The following is an 18,146-nucleotide window of genomic DNA, read 5'->3' as shown; positions in this document are numbered from 1 at the left end:
TCCAAGCCCCTCCCCTCCCTCCAGGCCCCGCCCCCGAGAGGCCCCGCCCCGCCGCTCCGGTTCCTAAAGAAGCCGACCCGGACCCAGGACTCCGCTTGCTCAGCGCAGCGCCGCCGCTTTCCAGCTGCCGTGCTGGGTGGGATCGGAGGCCGGTCTGACCGGCTGGGGCGTCGCTTCTCCACCCGCCGCAGGTCCGGGCTTCTTCCTAGCAGCGTTGCCGCCTCCCGCCTCCAGTCCGCCGCCCGGCCCTGCGGCGATCGGTGCCAGTTCTCCCGGGCTGCCCGCCCGGCAGCGCCCGGCCCGCTCCCCGCCCGAGTACCGGATCCCCGCGGGCGGAGCGCGGGCAGCGGGGGTGTGCACAGCATTTTATTGATTCGGAAGGGGCGAAGGGGGAGCACGCAGGGCGCCCCTTCACTCCGCGTAGGTGGCGTCGTCGTTGCTGTCGCTGTAGGCGGAGGAGGAGAGCTCCTCCCGGGGCGTGCAGACCGGGCAGCGCTGCCGCATGTCGTCCCAGCAGGACGGGCAGTACACCGCCGCGCAGTCCGCAGTCGGGCACACGTAGGAGTCGGGTGCCTCCGGGGCCTGGCACACCACACAGCGCCGGCGCAGCCAGGGGCGCAGGAAGTGGCAGCGGCGGTGCAGGATGTCCGCCAGGTCGTGGCGCTGTGGGAAGCGGGGAGGGTTAGCGCTAGCGAGGGGGCGAGGTGGGGAAAGGCGCGAGGGGACTGACCCGCGCTTCTTGTCCGGAGACTCAAGGCATGGCAGTGCCCACGAGGTGGAGAAAACTGGATTGGGCAAAGAGGACCCCCCCCCCCCCCCCCCGAGAGCCTGGGTGCTAAGGAGGTGGGTCCTAGAGGGCTCCCCGCCCGCACTCCATGATGGAGAGGGGGAGGGACCGGCTGGTGGGACTCTGGTTGAGCGTGGACCAATGAACCAGGAGGTCAAGGTTGGATTCCCGGTCAGGTCACATGCCCAGGTTGTGGGCTTAATCCCCAGTGTGAGGCGTGCAGGAGGCAGCAGATCAATGATCCTCATCATTGATGTTTCTATCTCTCTTCCCCTCCCTTCTCTAAAATCAATAAAAATATATATATTTTATTGCTTTTATTACAGAGAGGAAGGTAGAAGGATAGAGAGTTAGAAACATTGATGAGAGAGAAACATTGATCAGCTGTCTCCTGCACAACCCCCACTGGGGATGTGCCCGAAACCAAGGTACATGCCCTTGACCGGAATCGAACCCGGGACCTTTCAGTCTGCAGGCCGACGCTCTACCACTGAGCCAAACCGGTCTCGGCAAATATATATATATATATATTTTAAAAAGAGTGGAGGATGCAGTGTGGACTGTCCCAGCTAGCAACAGCAATCACCATCATTCTCGATTTCCCATCAATCGTCTTACTTGGTTCTCAGGGTGGGCCTGAGCAGTGAGGAGGGCAGATGAGACTATCACTTTACAGATGAGGAGGGTGAATCTCACAAAGGTGAAGTGACTTCCCCAAAGGCACCAAGACAGTAAACAATCAAACCTGGCTGGACCCAGGGATCCTGATTGAAACTGCCAGCCTGGTGGTGGTGCTAGATGCTCCCCCTCTCCCCCACCCTCTCCACAGGTCACCCTCGGCTCAAAAACCTCCAGGAGCTGCACTGCCCGCCCAAGGCAGGACTCCTGTGCGGGGCTTCCATAGCTTCCACAGTCTGGTCCCTTTCCAGCCTCCGGCCCAGTGTCCTCCTTCCTGAGCTGTGCCTGCCTCCCTAGCCCAGCCCTGGCCCTCTGCGCGCCCTTTGCGTGGGTTTTTAGTCTTGGCACATTCTGTTCCCGCGTGGAAGGAATGCCCTTCACGTTTCCATCTGCCCATCAGAATCCACGTCACTTCAGGACCGGGTCATGGGGTCACAGTATGTTCTTTTTTTTTTTTTATCAGTCATGGTGCGTTTCATGGGGGGTAGGGGGTCTGGGCACAGAGGAAAACGTTAAACCGGCATTCTCCCTTTCATGAGTGTGATTAAATAAGAACAGGTACAACTTGTTGTTTTTTAAATGTTGGGCCCTGCCCTAACTGGTTTGGCTCAGTGGACAGAGCATTTGGCCTGTGGACTGAAAGGTCCCATGTTCGCCTAACCGGTGTGCTCCGTGGATAGAGCGTCAGCCTGTGGACTGAAGGATCCCGGGTTCGATTCTGGTCAAGGGCATGTACCTTGGTTGCGGGCACATCCCCAGTGAGGGGTGTGCAGGAGGCGGCTGGTCTATGTTTCTCTCCCATCGATGTTTCTAACTCTCTATCCCTCTCCCTTCCTCTCTGTAAAAAATCAATAAAATATATTTTAAAAAAGAATAATAAATAAATGTTGGGCCCTGTACTAAGAAACTGTAAGTAAATTAACTCAATTCAAACAATAACCATGTAAGGCAGATACTGTTATCATCATCATCATCATCATCATCACCACCATCTCTTTTCCAGGAGAGAAAACTGTGGTTGGAGAGGTGGCCACTGGCCTAGGGTCACAGGATGACACCTAACACGTGTACAGGACTTCCTGAGTGCTTGCACCACGGCGGCAGCAAAACCCATTTAGTCCTGACCACAGCCCAGCGGAGCCGGTGACTCCATTTCCCAGAACACCGAGGCACAGCGTTTAAATGAGAGTCGTCATGGTAATACGGACAGGAGCCATCACATAGTCGTCATGGTAATAAGACCCGGAGCCCCGGTCCACACCTGACGGTCCCTCTCTTGCTAGTCTCCAGGGAGCAGGCTGCAGACCTGTCCCGCCTCCCGTCCGTCAGAGGGAAACCCAGGTCCGGCGAGGATGATGGCCAGAGTGACCCAGCCTCACGGGGGAGTGTGGACGAGCCTGGATCTTCCAGCTCAGTGTGCTTCCCATGTGCCTCATGCCCCTCGGTGAGGCCTCCGGACCCCAGCCCCCGCCTCCTGCTGCCTATGGGTCGCCCCAGCGTCTGGTCTGCGGGCCTCTCAGGAGGACCCGTGGCTTTGCCTCGGTCCCCGGTTTCTGACGAACCCCTCTTGCTTTCCTTTGGTCAAATCCTGTTCCCCTTCCCACTGCTTCCTGCTGGTCCTCTGAGTGGCTCAGGCCGGGCTGACGTCTGGGCTCAGAGACGGACACAGCCCTGGCGTCCAGAGCAGGGGACCAGGCCCTTCGGCGTGAATCACGTCTGAACGCACTGAGCTTCCAGGGGCGGGGGGCCTGGCGGGGCCGGGCGGACTGAGGGGAGAAGCCCCTCCTCCGGCGTTCTCAGGCCCAGCGGGGAGCACGGCGCAGGCCTGGCCTGACTCACCCGGGCTCTCTGCTCCCGCGCCTGCCTCACGATGGCCGCCCTCCTCAGCTTGGTGAAGGCCGCCCTTTTCCTCAGGAGCTCGTTGTAGAAGAACAGGACCCGCTTCTTCTCTCGCTGGGGGGAGAGGGGGGTCAGCGACAGGGACAGCGGGCGGGGGCTGGTGCGGGCGGCTGGTGTGTGTGAGCGCTGCCTGGGGGGGGAGTCAGGGGGGAGGTCAGGGGGGCGGTCAGGGTGCACCTTGGGGAAGTAGAATGCTGCGATGACCCTCCGCAGCCGGTAGCCGAAAGCCTGGAGCAGACAGAGACACACCAGCAGGCCCGTGGGGAGTCCGGTCCTCACATAGTCTCCGGCGCTCAGGGACAGGGGCTGAGGCAGACAGGCTGGGGGCGGGCAGGGGAGGGGGGCTGTAAGGGTCTGGCCGCTGAGGGACAGGCAGCCCTGGCTGAATTCCCATCCCAGCGAGGGTGCGGGTTGGGTCTGACTCCTCGCTGGACTCCTGCTGCCCCCTTCCCCTGAGGAGCGGTGCCACCCAGGCCCATGTGGCTCTCTGCTCAGCACCGCGCAGGTGTAGGCGGCTTCCATCAGAGCAGAGAGGGCTGTGGGACAACAACGCCCTCCAGAGGATGGGACCCTCTGGCCCTAAGGCCCAGCCCCCCCCCCCTCCCCCCCCCGGCTCCGCTGACCCAGGCCTGTCATCCTCCAGCTCTTCCAGTTGGACCCAATATTTCCTGCTCTGATTCCCCAACCCCAACAGAGTCCTCTGACCCCCCTGTCTCCCCACCCCAAGGCCCCGGCCCCCACTCCCGGCCTCGGAGGGGCCCTCGCCCCGCAGCCCCCCATTCCTCAGCTCCGGAGCCTCCGCGCCACGCACGCATGTTGTTGGATTCCACCACTGTCTCCGAGGAGGTGTTCAGCGCCCCGATGGTTTTCCGGAGCAGCCGGGCGATCAGGGAGTCCCCCCCAACTTTCACCTCCAGTTTATGACGGCCTGAGGCGAAGATCCGGGCGTGGGATGGGGGATGGGGGCGGGGGTGGGGGCGGGGGTGAGGTTTGGAGTTGGCGTTAAGGGGATGGGGAGAGGTCCGAGCACAGAAACACTTCTCAGCTGCACATCCCGTCCCTCCACTGGGCGCCCCGTTGTAGGTGGAAAGGGGGCTGGAGACCCAGGGCCCGGGGCCAGCTGTCAGGTGTCAGGGCTCAGACGTGACCCTGAGGAGGACGGAAAGGCCTGAGACCCAGAGGCGGAGATGGGAAGCACCGGGGTGGGTGGCCGGGCAGGGTGTGTGGCCAGACAGGGTGGTGCCCGGCGCGCTCACTGCGGAAGGAGTACTGCAGGAAGGAGTGCTGGCGGATGGTGTCGAAGATGGAGTAGAGGGCCCAGTCCAGCCCGCACAGCACCAGCAGCAGCAGCAGCACCGGCACTGTCTCCAGCAGCTCCATTATCTGCCCGAGAGCAGGCGGGGTGGAGCGGGCACGCCACTGCCCCGGCAGGGAGCCCTCTCGCAGCCTTCACCCTCCTCACTCAGGTCTGTGCCTCTGGTGCCCCCCCCCCCCCTCCTCACCACGTTTCTCATTTCTGAGGCCTGGATGGTGGGGTCGTAGGGGAAGATGACGGTCTTCTTCTCCGCTTTGCGGAGCGGCAGCAGAGTCCGTTTGCCCTGGAAGAAGATGAACCACAGCGGGGAGCACCAAGGGTAAGGCTGGGCCCACTCACCAGCTTTTTTTTCTCCTGCCCTCCCCTGCTGGCCTGGTTACCCCCAACTGCCCTCCCCTGCCAGCCTGATTTCAACCCCAATGGCCCACCCCTGCCAGCCTGATCTTCCCCCAACTGCCCTTCCCTGCCAGCCTGATTGCCTCTAACTGCCCCTGCCTGCCTGATCACCCCTAACTGCCCTCCCCTGCGGGCCTGATCTCACCCCCCCACTCACCAGCTTCTTCCTGCGTTCATCGATCTGACAGAAGTAGGTGCTGATGTAGATGTTGTCAAAGCGAATGTCCCCGTTGTAGCTGTCCATGTAGGAGAAGGACCTGCGGACAAGAATGTCTCCATCTCTCTCCAGCCCTGGGCTTCCTAAGGCACAGTCACTCCACCAGCCGGCCTCTGAGCGCCATCTACATCCTAGGAGCCTCTGCCCTGCCCTCAGGCGGGCCCAGTGAGAGACATCTGTGCCAGCCCTGAGACCGAGGGGGGGTGGGGAGGGCTGTGCGCGGGGTGTCGCGGGAGGAGGGGAGACGTCCCAGGCTGGACCTGGCAGGAGGAGCATCAAGCAGAGGAAACAGCAGAGCAAAGGCCCAGAGGTGGGGGAACCCGGCAAGGTTTCAGCAGTCACCTGACCCATTGTGACTCCCCCATTCACCACTGGAGTCCTCGCCTCTCGGCTGAGCCTGAAAAACTTCTCCTGGAGGTTCCTTCGAGCAAAAGTCACCCAAACACCACTTTCCTTCCCCTCGGACACACCCCTGGCCACAGCAGTGGTTTCTGGGGGGAGGGGAGTAGGAGGGTGTGTGTACATGTGTAACTCCCCTCCGTGTATCTGCCAAGGTCGCACATAATGCTTTCGTTTTATATATATATTATTGATTTTTTTACAGGGAGGAAGGGAGAGGGATAGAGAGTTAGAAACATTGATGAGAGAAAAACTAGATCAGCTGCCTCCTGCACCTCCCTCCCACTGGGGATGTGCTCACAACCAAAGCACATGCCCTTGACTGGAATCGAATCCGGGACCCTTCAGTCCACAGGCTGATGCTCTATCCACTGAGCCAAACCAGTTTTGGCAATGTTTCCATTTTCTAAGGAAAAAAAAAAGTTAATTGTTGAAAATGTGTTTGGCCCTCGCCTGGGTTTCGGGCTCCATCCCCAGTAGGGGGCGTGCAGGAGGCAGCTGATCAATGATTCCCTCTCATCATTGACGTTTCTATCCCTCCCTCCCTCTCCTGTCCTCTCTGAAGTCAATAAAAATGTTTTTTGAAAAGTAAAATGTGTTTGAAACTATAAAATTACATTAAATAATCTCTGTAAACTGTGAATCGTAACTGCCAATGCTATTGGCCCTGGGACCTTGTCATAATCCATCCATCTTTCCCTTTCAAGTGGAACTAACTCTAAATGCGAAGGAAGACGGTGAGCGCCCCCTTGTGGAGGAACCTATCGCTACTGTGCACAGGCCTCCGGAGCCTGGGCCCCGCCCTGTCCCCAGCGCTGCCCCCTCAGGGAGTGACCTCACCCGGGTTGAAAGCCTGGAAGTGCCTTTTGCCTCGGTGCCTCCTTCCTCCCCGCCCCAAGCTCGCTCTGAGGCCTGCGACACCTTTCCCTTTTAGGGCCTTCTCGGGCCAGCTTCCTGCCACGCCCCAGTCCCCAGGCTCCCTAACCTCTGACCCGCCTTGGACTCCTGCCTTCGGTCCGCCCCAGTCCCTCCAGCCACCGCCCCGGGCTTTCCAGACGGTCTGGCCCCGCCCACTCCGGCCACGTCCTCTGCCCCCCACACCCCACAGATGCCAGGATCCTTGCCCGAGAGAACACCCTTTCTCCCCGTCTGCAGCCTTTGGAGGCCCATTTATAGCTCCTGCCGGGGCGCCTCCTCGGCTCCCACACCCGTCCCGCAGCCCTTGAAGCGCCTCTGTTTCTCAGCCGCCTCTCTTGTCTGCCCTCGCTGTGAGCTCTGGAGGGGGGATGCGGCCCATTCATCTCTGTCCTCTCACAGGCACAGCGTAACCGCGCACTGGAGTCACTCCCGGCTCTGCAAACACGGGCAGCCGAGCAGGAGCCACTGCGGCCTCCCTGCCCGACCCCCGCCCGGCCCCTGCCCGGCCATCTCCAGCCTCTGGGGGCGGAGGCAGGAAGCAGAGGGTCCAGAGGTCAATAGGGGACGGAGAGCGAGGCCGGGGCGGCCAGCTGGATGCCAGGCTGGGTGGGGCTGAGGACTTTGGTCCCAATGGAGGGAAAGTGGCTGCCAGCACGGCAGGCGGGAGAGAATGAAAGCAGAATTGGACGATAAAAATGGCACAAAGTCAGAGCCAAGGGGAATAGGAAGGGCGAGGGGAGAAAAAAAATCAAAAGTCAACGCGAGAAGTAACAGCGTCAGCATCGGGATGAAGCTGGAAGGAGTGGATAGAGGAGGGCGGGCGGCCTTTGGAGGCGGCGGGAGCACGGGCGAGGCCGCTCTGACAGAATGCCAGGTCTCCTCCAGCTCTGTGTGCGCGAGCCCGCTCAGAACGGGCACGGGGACCTGCACACTCAGAGCTGGAGGTGGGCCGAAACCGGTGTGGCTCAGTGGATAGAGCGTCGGTCTGCGGACTGAAGGGTTCTGGGTTCGATTCCGGTCAAGGGCACGTACCTTGGTTGCGGGCACATCCCCAGTGGGGGGTGTGCAGGAGGCAGCTGATGAATGTTTCTAACTCTCTCTCTCTCCCTTCCTCCCTGTAAAAAAATCAAATATATATATATATGTGTGTGTGTGTGTGTGTGTATAAAATAAAATAAAAAATCAATTAAAAAATCTATATATATAAAAAAACCAGAGCTGGAGGTGGGCCTGACGGTCGGCTCTCCCAGGCTCCCCGGGGCAGGCTCCTCTCCGGAGCGCAGGGAGGGGCTTCGGGAGCGGGGGCGGGGCGGGGCGGGGCGGGGCGGGGCGGGCGGGGCGAGGGGGGGCTCACGAGTGGAGGACGATGAGGAAGGTGCAGGACAGCAGCACGTGCAGCAGCCCCAGGGCCCACTCCAGCTGGGCCTCCTGGCGCCGCACGTAGTCCCGCACCTCGGTGCTCATGTGCTCCCAGCTGGCGTTGAGGCCCAGCAGCCCTGCCTGCTTCTCCTCCTGCGGAGGCACAGGTGCGGCCCTCAGGCTCTCCTCCACCTTACATGCGCTTCCTCTCTGCTTTCCTTGGCTTCTCTTCCCGGGAACAAGGTCTGATCGCCCCCCCTCTCCCCCATTCCCCACCTGCCTACACCCACACCCACTATAACAAAAAGGTCAGTCGGGATTCACAGCTCAGCTCCTCTGTTTGCCCGGCCCGGCCTCCCCGTGGCATCGCTCCCCGGTGCCCCGCGCAGGCCATGCCCCCTGGCTGGTCGCAGGGCCTGCGGGAGCTGCTGCTTCCTTCTGCTCCCCGCCCTCCCCGCCGGGGCTCGCTCCCCTGCGTCTGTAGGAGCTGACCCTCACACCTGGCTGACCACCCGTCCCCAGCCAGCTCCAGGCACCGCACGCAGGCCCAGCCTGCGCCTCTCCTAGCACCCGGCACCCCTGCTGTGCCCCTCCTGCCCCTCCCACGCCCAGTGATCTCTCCCCGCCCCCCCTCACCCTACCTCAGGCCCTCTCCCCTGTGCCTCCTCCCACTCCCAACCCCCCCCCCCTCCATTTCCAAAGTGCCCCTGCCTCCTACCTTGAAGTTGATCGTGGCCGAAAAGTCCCCGCCCAGCCCCTGAATAGACTGGTTGACGGAGTCGTACGTCTGCCCGAAGTTGCCTTCCACAGGGATGCGGCTGCGGCACCAAACTTCCATCGCTGGTGGGAGGGGCGGGTGAGGGAGGGCTGCCTGCCCGGGCCCAGTGCCCAGCCTCCAGCTGTCCCCTGGGGAGCCCCTCCGTCCCGCTCTCGGCCTCCCTGCCACGGCGTTCGACCCCCTGGGGTCCGTTTCCTCTCTGCTTTCCTGAGTTCTTTCCTGGGAGCAAGGTCTGATTCCCCCGTTCCCACCGTCTCTCACCATGCCAATTGGCAATAAAGTCCGTCGATACTCATAGAGCAGCTCCTCCGCCTGCCAGCCCTGCTACCTTCCTCACAAGTGCTATCTCCTTAAACCCTCAGGAACCCCGGGCGGGCCGGAACCGGTTTGGCTCAGTGGGTAGAGCGTCGGCCTGTGGACTGAAACGTCCCGGGCTCGATTCCGGTCAAGGGCATGTACCTTGGTTGCGGGCACATCCCCAGTGGGGGGTGTGCAGGAGGCAGCTGATCGATGATTCTCTCTCATTGATGTTTCTAACTCTCTATCCCTCTCTCTTCCTCTCTGTAAAAAATCAATAAAATATATATTTTTAAAAATAAATAAATAAAAATTAAAAAAAAGAAAGAACCTGGGCGGGAGCAGCACTAGATGATGCCTGTGTTTCAGCTGTCACTGACCCTGGAGGGTGGAAGGGCTGGCTCGGAAGGGGCTGTGTCCTCAGAGCCTAGAGTAGGGGTGTCGAACTCAATCAGAGAAGGGGCCAAAATCTAAAATCCAGCCTAAATCGCGGGCCGAATGGTTTACTGAACAGTCATAAACTGACAATGTCATAAACTGACAGCGGAGTGCAGTGATGACAGCGCGGTGCGGGCCACATTGCAAGGCCTGGCGGGCTGGATTTGGCCCGCGGGCCTTGTGTTTGACACATGTGGGATAGAGCCTCCCGCCCCATGGCTTCCTGCCCCACGCCTTCCCAACGCACCCCGGGACTCGGCTCCCCAGCCCCGGTGCCCCCACCCTCCTGCCGCGGCGCTGACCCCTGGCGATGCCGCAGAAGAACTTGAACTTCATGGGCAGGCAGAGCAGGTGGTTGAGGAGCGGGACCGGGATGCGCTGCATGCACTCTGCGTGCTTCTTGTCAAACCAGCGGCGGCAGCTGAGGACGGCCCTGTCCACCACGTCTGTGGGGCGGGCGGTCTGAGGTCCCGCACCCTGACCGGAGCCCCGCGGCTGCCCCCCCCCCCCCCGGGCCGCCCCTCACAGGCGCAGCGCAGCTTGGTCTTCAGCTCGTACATCTTCTGGGTGGAGAGGTGGGCCCGGAAGGCCGGGGCGCGGAGCCGGGCCGTCTCCGCCAGGCCCCCGGCGTCCTCGGGCGTGTAGCCGGTCTCGCTGTTCACCTGGGCGTCCAGCTCCTCGAAGGAGTTGGAGATGTTCTGCGTCTCGGCTCTCAGGGACTTTTTGCTGCCCTGGGGGCGAGAGGGGTGGACAGGGCAGGGACGGGGGCTGAGAGCGTCTGCTGCCCCCTGGCCTCTCCTCCCCCGTTACCCGGGCTTCGGGCCCTTCGCGAGGCCTGTAGGAGCCTGGGCCCTGAGGCGGGTGCTCACCTCCCCTCCCCACTGGCTACAGTCCCGAGCCCACCCCTCTCCCCTGCTGCCTCCGCTTTGCTCCCCTCCCAGGCTCCCAGCTCCTCCTCAGGCCTCCCGCCCCAGATCCTTGATCCTCAGGGGACGAGAGCGGGATGGGGTGTTCCAGAAGGGAGCTGGGGGGGGTGGGGGGTTACTCCGGTGAACGCCGTTGGGATCCTCAAGTCCTTGGACTTCAGCCCACATCTCCCATCCCTCAGGCCACTAGGCCGTCTCAGTGTCCCCACTCCCAAGCCCTTCAACCCCGATCTCCCCAGCTCAATGCTCCAAACCCCCCGTCTCCAAAGCCCAATGCTGCCGGAACCCGTGTGGCTCAGTGGATAGAGCATCGGCTTGGGGACTGAAAGGTCCCAGGTTCGATTCTGGTCAAGGGCATGTATCTTGGTTGCGGGCACATCCCCTGTAGAGGGTGTGCAAGAGGCAGCTGGTCGATGTTTCTCACTCATCGATGTTTCTAGCTCTCCATCCCTCTCCCTTCCTCTCTGTAAAAAAAATCAATAATAAAATATATTAAAAAACAAAACAAAAAACCAATGCTCTAGTCCTCTGTTTCCCAAACTTTTGACATACGTGTACCCCTTCTATAACGTTCGTAACGCTGAGTGCCCCTCGTACTCATGAGAACGTAGAATCAGGTGCAGCTAAGCACAGTGCAGTGCATATTCCCACCAAACTCCGGTGCAACGCGTACCCCCACCAGACTCTTCCCGTAGCCCTGGGGGTACGCGTACCACACTTTGGGAAACACTGAGTCTACTCCCCTGATCTTCAAAGCTTCCAAACCCTCAAGGCCGAGGACCCCAAGCCCCTGACCTTCTAGTTCAGCTGCCCAGCGAACCTCCCACTTTGTGTTTGGGGTGAGGCCTGTCCCCATGACTGAGGCGAGGCACACCCTGTGGACAGTCTTGAAAAAAAAAAAATGCCAGGAATCCCCTGTTTGGGAAAGAGTGAATTCAGGGTCCCAGCTCCCAGCTCAGGTCCCCTAGGTCCTCCTGAGAATAGGGGCCCCCCGCCCCCGCCCCCGCCCCCGCAGGGTCCTGACCAGCAGGTCCTGGAACACGGCGCGCAGCGGGGCGGTGGAGACGCGCCAGGCCGCGCGCGTGTTGTTGATCTGCAGCTCCACCGTGCAGCCCAGCGAGGCCACCACCTCGTTGAGGTTGAACCGCAGGTTGGCCACGGGTCCTGGGGAGGAGGCCCGAGGAGTCACTCCCTCCGGCTCAGCCCCTCTCCTACTCCCACACCACAGGCAGGGACCACCTCCCAGCCCCGAGAGGTCCTCTCCTTCGGCCCGGTTTGTCCCGTGTCCACGGAGGAGGCCTCTCTCGGGGACCCTGGGCCAGAGGCCGCCGCTGGGATCGGATTCCCACCCTTTCTCCGCTGCCCGGCCCGGCTCCCGGGGTGTCCCACGAGGGTCACGGCGGGCCCCAGGGCACACTCACCCTCGTAGATGGCGGCCAGTGCGTATCCCAGCACAAAGAGCCTGCCCTCCTTGCCCAGCATCTTGGGGATGAGCAGGAGGCTGGCACAGCGGATCCGCGGGGAGGTGCTCCAGCCCACGGCCCCGGAGCCTGTGGGAGAGCCGGGGAGGCGGTGAGGCAGAGCGAGGGCGCTGGTTAGTCTACCAGGTTCACCGGAGTAACCCCCACCCCCCCAGCTCCCTTCTGGAACACCCCATCCCGCTCTCGTCCCCAGTTACACGGACTTGGATCGGCCTTCCGGGCCACCATTACTCCACGTATCCAACAGCCATTACAGAGCTCAGCTGGGTGCCGTCCCCGGAGGGCTGGGAGGTGGAAGGCCGTGGCTGGTGAGTGACTTTGTGAACATACAGGAGTGAGTGCCTGTGTGAGGGAAGGGGGCCTGCCGGAACCGGTGTGGCTCAGTGGATAGAGTATCGGCCCGTGGACTGAAAGGTCCCAGGTTCGATTCCGGTCAAGGGCATGTACCTTGGTTGCGGGCACATCCCCGGTAGGGGGTGTGCAAGAGGCAGCTGATCAATGATTCTCTCTCTTTGATGTTTCTAACACTCTATCCCTCTCCCCTGCTCTCTGTAAAAATCAATAAAAATATATTTTTTTTAAAAAAAGGGAACGGGGAAAAAAAAAAAAAAGAAAGAAAGCTGAGACCGGTTTGGCTCGGTGGATAGAGCAAGGATCTGTGGACTGAAGGGTCCCAGGTTCGATTCCGGTCAGGGGCACGTACATTGGTTGCGGGCATGTCCCCGGTGGGGGTGTGCAGGAGGCAGCTGGTCGATGTTTCTCTCTCATCGATGTTTCTAATTCTCTATCCCTCTCTCTTCTTCCCTGTAAAAAAATCAATAAAATATATTTTTTTAAAAAGGGGAGAGGGCCTCATTTCCATCTCCAGGTTGCATTGTCACTGTCCCTGGGTGCTGAGGCAGCAGAGAGAACGAGAGAAAAATTCTGGAAACAGGCCTTGGCGCTCAGAGCGTTCAGAAGAGAGGGCAGAGCCACCTCAGTGCTCCCCACGCTCTGGCACCTACAGCACCCTGACCCCGGTCCCTCACTGAGCCCGTAAGCATGCGCCTCCTGGTACGTCTTAGCCGTTTCCCACGCGCGTCCCTGTGGTCTGTGAAAGGAGACAGTGAGCTCCCCGAGGCTCCTAATCCAGGGGAGAGACAGACGCGTAAACAGATGATGCAGCGGTGAGCGCCGAGGGCTCGGGAGGCGCTCAGAGAGCCGTGGGAGCAGGGGCGGGAGTGGGCCTCTGCAGGGAGGGGCGGGGCCGCGCGCCGGACAAAGGCGGTGATGTGTCAGCGGCCGGGGATGAGTAACTGTTGTTAGAGGGCACGGGCGGGCGGCATTCCAGGCCGAAGGAGCAGCGCTGGCTGGTCGGGGGACCCAGAAGATCCCCGTGTGGACAGAGCGCTCCTCCCGGGTCTCCAAAGCCAACCCCGAGCCTGTGCTCCATGGGGTGTCCACTGCCCTCCCGGAGCCCCCGTCACTCTCGCTGGGACCAGCCGGCCCCCCACTTCCTCTGAGGCTGAGCTGTCCTTCACGAGGCAGCCAGAGTGGTCGTGTGAACACAGAGGTCCGAGCACATCCCCGGCCTGCTTCACGCCGCCCCGTGGCCTTCTACCACGTGTGGAACCGAATCCACATCCCTCAGCGGGGCCCACGGGCTTGCGATCCGGCCTCTGCCTCCCTCCCGACGCCATGCCCTGCTCCTCGGCCCTCGCAGGCCTCGCTGCTGTTCTAGAACGTGCCAAGCTCGTCGCTCCTCCCTGGCCTTCGCCCTGGCTGTCCTCCCAGCGGGAGCACGCCTCCCCCTCGTCCTCACCCGTCGGGCACCGCCTCGTCCTACAGGTTTGCTGCAAACCCCGTCGGTGCCACCCAGCAGCTGGCTCTGCTTTCTTTCTTGCTAAGACAGCGTGGGTTTTGTTCCAGGGCAGTGGCCTGTCCACGCCCTGACTCCGGGAGTGGTTTGTCTAACCCAGTGGTGGTAAAACCGAGCATCGAAGGGGCTTTTTTCTGTGGTCTTGGCCTTCTGACCACAGAGTCACGCTGAGGGAGAGAGGGGATGGAGTTGCCCTACATTCGAAAGAGAGCCCCACGGCCCGGCCGGCGTGGCTCAGTGGTTGAGTGTCGACCTATAAACCAGGAGGTCACCGTTGGGCTCCCGGTCAGGGCACATGCCCGGGGTGTGGGTTCGATCCCCAGAGTGGGGCGTGCAGGAGGCAGCCAATGATTCTCTCTCACCGTTGATGTTTCCATCTCTCTCCCCCTCTCCCTCCCTCTCTGAAATCAATAATAAGGATTTTAAGAGAGAGAGAGAGCGTGCCCGATGGAGGTGCCAACCCCTTCTCTTGACTCCCAAAGAGCAAAGCTAGCCTCTCACCCTCCTCCCCGCCAGTCAGCGTGAAGACAAGACCAGACATTTGGATTTTCGGGGAGCGGAGAGAGACGGTGGGAGCAGGCGGACGTCGGAGGCGAGTCTGCGGAGAGAAGGGGTGTTCCCTTCCCCGTGTGGAGTGAGAGGCTCCGGGGGAACCCTGCAGGGACTGGAGCTTCGAGACGGGAAACCTGGTCCCCGGTCCTGGGCCGGACTCGGGCTGAGCCGCCGGGCCGGGGCTGCCCGGAGCCCGGAGCCCGGGGGCGCTCAGGAGGGAGCGGGGTACGCGCTCCACGGCCAGCCTGGCAGGCTCCGAGCGGCCATTCCTCCGGGACGAGCGGCCGTGCTGGGAGGGAGCAGCCTCAGGCCCGCTGGGAGGCCCCATCGTGGGGCGGACCCCAGGAGCAGAGGCTGCGGGCCGCCTGCAGGAGCCGTGGGCAGCTTCCCCCGAGGTCAGCCGCGTGGACCTGCCCCCGCAGTGACTGGGCCTCCAAGGAGCCTCCGCGCGGACCCCTGAGCCACCGGGCGCGAGTGCCGGTCACACACAGGCTTTGTAACAGTTCCGGTGACTTCGGACTTTCGTCCCTTTTCCTCTGATTCTTCTCGTCCCTCTCTGACAGCAGGACAGCCAGAGGGGAAGGAGGCGGAGAAGAAGGTCACGGACAGGACAGGAAGCCCCACCAGGGGCCAGGCCTGAGCTGAGGAGGAGGGCGGGGAGGAGGGAGCAGGCTGAGGAGGAACCGAGACGGAAATGCTGATGGAGGAGACTGAATCAGATCTTTTAAAAGGAGTCGTAATTCCTGAGGCGGGACGAGGGCTTCTGAACGAACGCAGCCAGCAAGCGAAGGGTCTACGTGAAAGGTCGTCGGCGACAGGACAGGTGTGAACACACCGATCAGAGAAAAAGCAGCTTCCTGTCGGTCTCCCATACGAGGGGCACCGGTGAATGACGCGGATTTATTTATTTTTTTTAAATATGCGTAACTCCATCTACTGAAAAAACCCGCGTTATCCACCGGTACACCTAGAAGAGAGCGGTTCGTCCAGCAAACGGGCGGGGCCTCGCCTGGGACAGGTTTGGGAAGGGCACCTGCTGCCAAGTGCTGGCCAGAGACACGTGGGGAAGCTGGCTGGGGGTGACAGGGAAAAGTTTTCCTTGTTCTTAAAAGAGAGAATAGGCCGAAACTGGTTTGGCTCAGTGGATAGAGCGTCGGTCTGTGGACTGAAGGGTCCCGGGTTCGATTCTAGTCAAGGGCATGTACATTGGTTGTGGGCATATCCCCGGTGGGGAGTGTGCAGGAGGCAGCTGGTAGATGTATCTCTCTCATGGATGTTCCTAGCTCTCTATCTATCTCCCTTCCTCCCTACGAAAAATCAATAAAATATATATTTTTAAATGTTAAGAGAGAGAAAGAGAGAGAGAGAGAGAGAGAGAGAGAGAGAGAGAGACAATAGGATGGAGTGACTGCTTTGACTTTCTGACATTGTCATATGGAGGTGTGATGCCCAGAGTGGTGGCCTCCCCTTCGTGGCCTGAAGAGGAGTGGCTGGCAGGCCAAAGATGGGGCAGAAAAAAAGGTGAAAGAGCCCTGGCCAGTTTGGCTCAGTGGATAGAGTATCAGCTTGCAGACTGAAGGGTCCCAGGGATTTCCATCAAGAGCATGTACCTCTGTTGCAAGCTTGATCCCCAGCCCCTGCTTGGAGCACATGTGAGAGGCAACCAGCTGGTGTGTCTCTCTCACATCAATATTTCTCTCTCTCTCTCTCTCTCTCTCTCTCTCTCTCTATCTATCTATCTCTATCTCTTTCTTTCCCTCTTCCCTTCCTTCTACTCTCTCTACAAATCAATGGAAATATATCCTCAGGTGAGGATTAAAAAAAGAGAGAGACACGAAAGGAATCTGAGTCCTTGGTGGGTTTACTAAGCTGCTGAATTATCCAAACTCCAAATTCCACTCTAACCTTGAAACTTATTATCCATATATATAAAAGGCTAATAGGCAAACTGTCCCCTCAGGAGTTCGACTATAGACCAGGAGATGGATTGCTCCCTATGATGTACACTGACCACTGGGGGGGGGGGGGGGGGCGCGGTACGGAACAAAGGAAGACCCTGGCCTGCAGCTGGCAGCCAGGGAAGGAAGGCCCCAGCTGGCATCTGGAAGGCCCCCATTGGCCCTGATCCCCGGCCAGGACTAGGGACCCTACCTGTGCACAAATTTCGTGCCCTGGGCCAATAGGATGAGATAATAAACGTTCTTTATGGTTAAAGCACTTTTAGGTGGGCTTTCTTTTCCCACAGCTCAGCAGCTCCTGATATTCAAATGTCACCTTCTCTGAGAAGCCTTCCCTGACTGCTTAATCAGGCCAGCTCCCCAGCCCCTTTCCATCATATTCCCCTGGTTAACATTTAAAAAAAAAACAAAACATATATATATATATATATATATATATATATATATATTCATTTTTAAATTGACTTTAGAGAGAGGGAGGGAGAGGGATAGAGAGACAGAAACATCAATGAGAGAGAAACATGGATCTGCGGCCTCCTGCACACCTCCCACTGGGGACTGAGTCAGAACCCTGGGCCTGTGCCCTGACAGGGAATCCAACCGATGACCTCTTTTCATGGGTCAACACTCAACCATCGCGCCACACCAGCTGGGCCTGGCTAACTCTTTTCATGCCACGTGTCACTATCAGAAATGCTCTTGCTTATTGCTCGCCCATTCCATGCCTCACTCTCTCCACTGGCAAGTGAACCCCAAAAATGCTGCTTGTCCGTCTTGTCCGTTGCTAAATTCTCAGCGGGCGCCGTTAGGGGTGAATGAATGAACTTACCAAGAGGATGGCTTCTCGGCCTTTCGGCTAAGATCAAGTGTGTACTGATCAAGAGGAGCAGGACACAAGGCCGGAGAGGGGGGGAGCGATGGGGACTAGGAGGGGCCGTGGGCGTGGGGCTGTAGCGTGAGGGTAACGGGGAGTCCTTCCGATGGGGAGACTCCTCACGGGAAGGACTGTGTCTCCCACAGCCTGGGCCCCCTCCCTCTGACCTCCCCTCAGAGGCTGGGGCACGTTTGGGTGCGGAAGAAACAAGCTCAGACTCCTTCCTGGGGACCCAGGGTGGGTCCGCGTCCCGCAGGCCTCCCGCGTGCCCCTGCCCTTGGCCCCGCACTCACCCGCCAAGCCGTACAGGATCACCATCTTCTGCTCCTCATAGATGCTCATCGGGTTCACCAGGAGCTGAAAGAGGCCTGCGGGGACAGAGTCAACGCCAAGACCCAAAGATGGGTGTATGTGTGTGTCCCCCCCAGCCGCCCCCGCTTCCGCTCCGCACTCACCGACGGCCAGCAGCCCCCCCGTGCCTGCCCCCAGCAGGACGGCGGTGACCGGAAACTCGCCCGGCTGGCGCCACAGGAACCGGCTGCAGCCGGCGGGCAGTGCCCAGCCCAGGAGCCTCTGCACCGCTGAGGGCCAAAGCGTTCGGCCCATCAGAGCCAACGCCTGGCCCTTCTGACCAGGGTGCGGGTCGTCAGGGCGAGGGCGTGAGGGGGCTAGAGGCTGGGGGATCTAGGGGGGGGCAGAAACTGCAGGGGCCCTGAAGGAAGGGGGGCAGACTTGAGGGAAAAAAGGAGGGGGGGCGCTGAATGAGGGGGGTGGGGACCCCAAAGCGCAGGGGAGAGGGTCCTGGCGGAGAGATGGGATGGGAGGATGGGGGGCGGGAGGTGCCGGGAAGGGGGTGCCGATGGCGGACTCACTGGTGTGGGGCTCTCTCCTCCGCCGCCCGTTCGGTCCGCCCTGGTGACCTCCGGGGCCCATGTCTGCTCCGCGGAACCCTCTCTCGCTCAGACGTCTCCTCCAGGACGTCCTGGGGCGTGAGGTTCTGCACCCGTCTCCTCTGC

At 60.6% G+C, this 18,146-nt stretch overlaps 1 protein-coding gene and 1 long non-coding RNA gene across 2 annotated transcripts; one reads left to right on the top strand and one right to left on the bottom strand.

Moving 5' to 3' along the window:
• Nucleotides 1-51: 51 nt before the first annotated feature.
• Nucleotides 52-4,992, top strand: LOC311613258. The gene is made up of 4 exons (XR_014793419.1): nucleotides 52-191; nucleotides 2,469-2,662; nucleotides 2,749-2,892; nucleotides 4,886-4,992. It is a non-coding gene; the product is annotated as an uncharacterized lncRNA (long non-coding RNA).
• DCST1 (DC-STAMP domain containing 1) lies at nucleotides 312-18,111 on the bottom strand. Its single transcript, XM_084866942.1, has 15 exons — nucleotides 18,003-18,111; nucleotides 17,424-17,711; nucleotides 11,829-11,957; nucleotides 11,432-11,571; nucleotides 10,008-10,212; nucleotides 9,784-9,927; nucleotides 8,687-8,808; nucleotides 7,964-8,121; nucleotides 5,233-5,332; nucleotides 4,867-4,962; nucleotides 4,621-4,747; nucleotides 4,176-4,292; nucleotides 3,542-3,684; nucleotides 3,305-3,418; nucleotides 312-663 (listed from the first exon to the last, which is right to left on the bottom strand). Exons 1-15 carry the CDS (start codon nucleotides 18,061-18,063, stop codon nucleotides 412-414), a joined length of 2,196 nt encoding a protein of 731 aa, XP_084723068.1. The 5' UTR covers nucleotides 18,064-18,111; the 3' UTR covers nucleotides 312-411.
• Nucleotides 18,112-18,146: the final 35 nt, after the last annotated feature.

This window comes from Pipistrellus hanaki (genome assembly GCF_964339955.1).
Source record: "Pipistrellus hanaki genome assembly, chromosome: 18".
Classification (NCBI taxonomy): Eukaryota; Metazoa; Chordata; class Mammalia; order Chiroptera; family Vespertilionidae; genus Pipistrellus; species Pipistrellus hanaki.
The sequence above is the reverse complement of the archived record's forward strand: the minus strand, read 5'-3'. Positions and strand labels throughout refer to the sequence as shown.

What these genes read in the sequence shown, in the direction of transcription:
- DCST1 (XM_084866942.1), bottom strand. Translation starts at nt 18,063, where the DNA reads ATGGGCCCCGGAGGTCACCAGGGCGGACCGAACGGGCGGCGGAGGAGA. An exon ending in GAGGAGAGAGCCCCACACCA is followed by an intron (nt 17,712 to 18,002) that starts GTGAGTCCGCCA and finishes TTTGGCCCTCAG; the next exon opens with CGGTGCAGAGGCTCCTGGGC. An exon ending in GACCAAGCTGCGCTGCGCCT is followed by an intron (nt 9,928 to 10,007) that starts GTGAGGGGCGGC and finishes CCCGCCCCACAG; the next exon opens with ACGTGGTGGACAGGGCCGTC.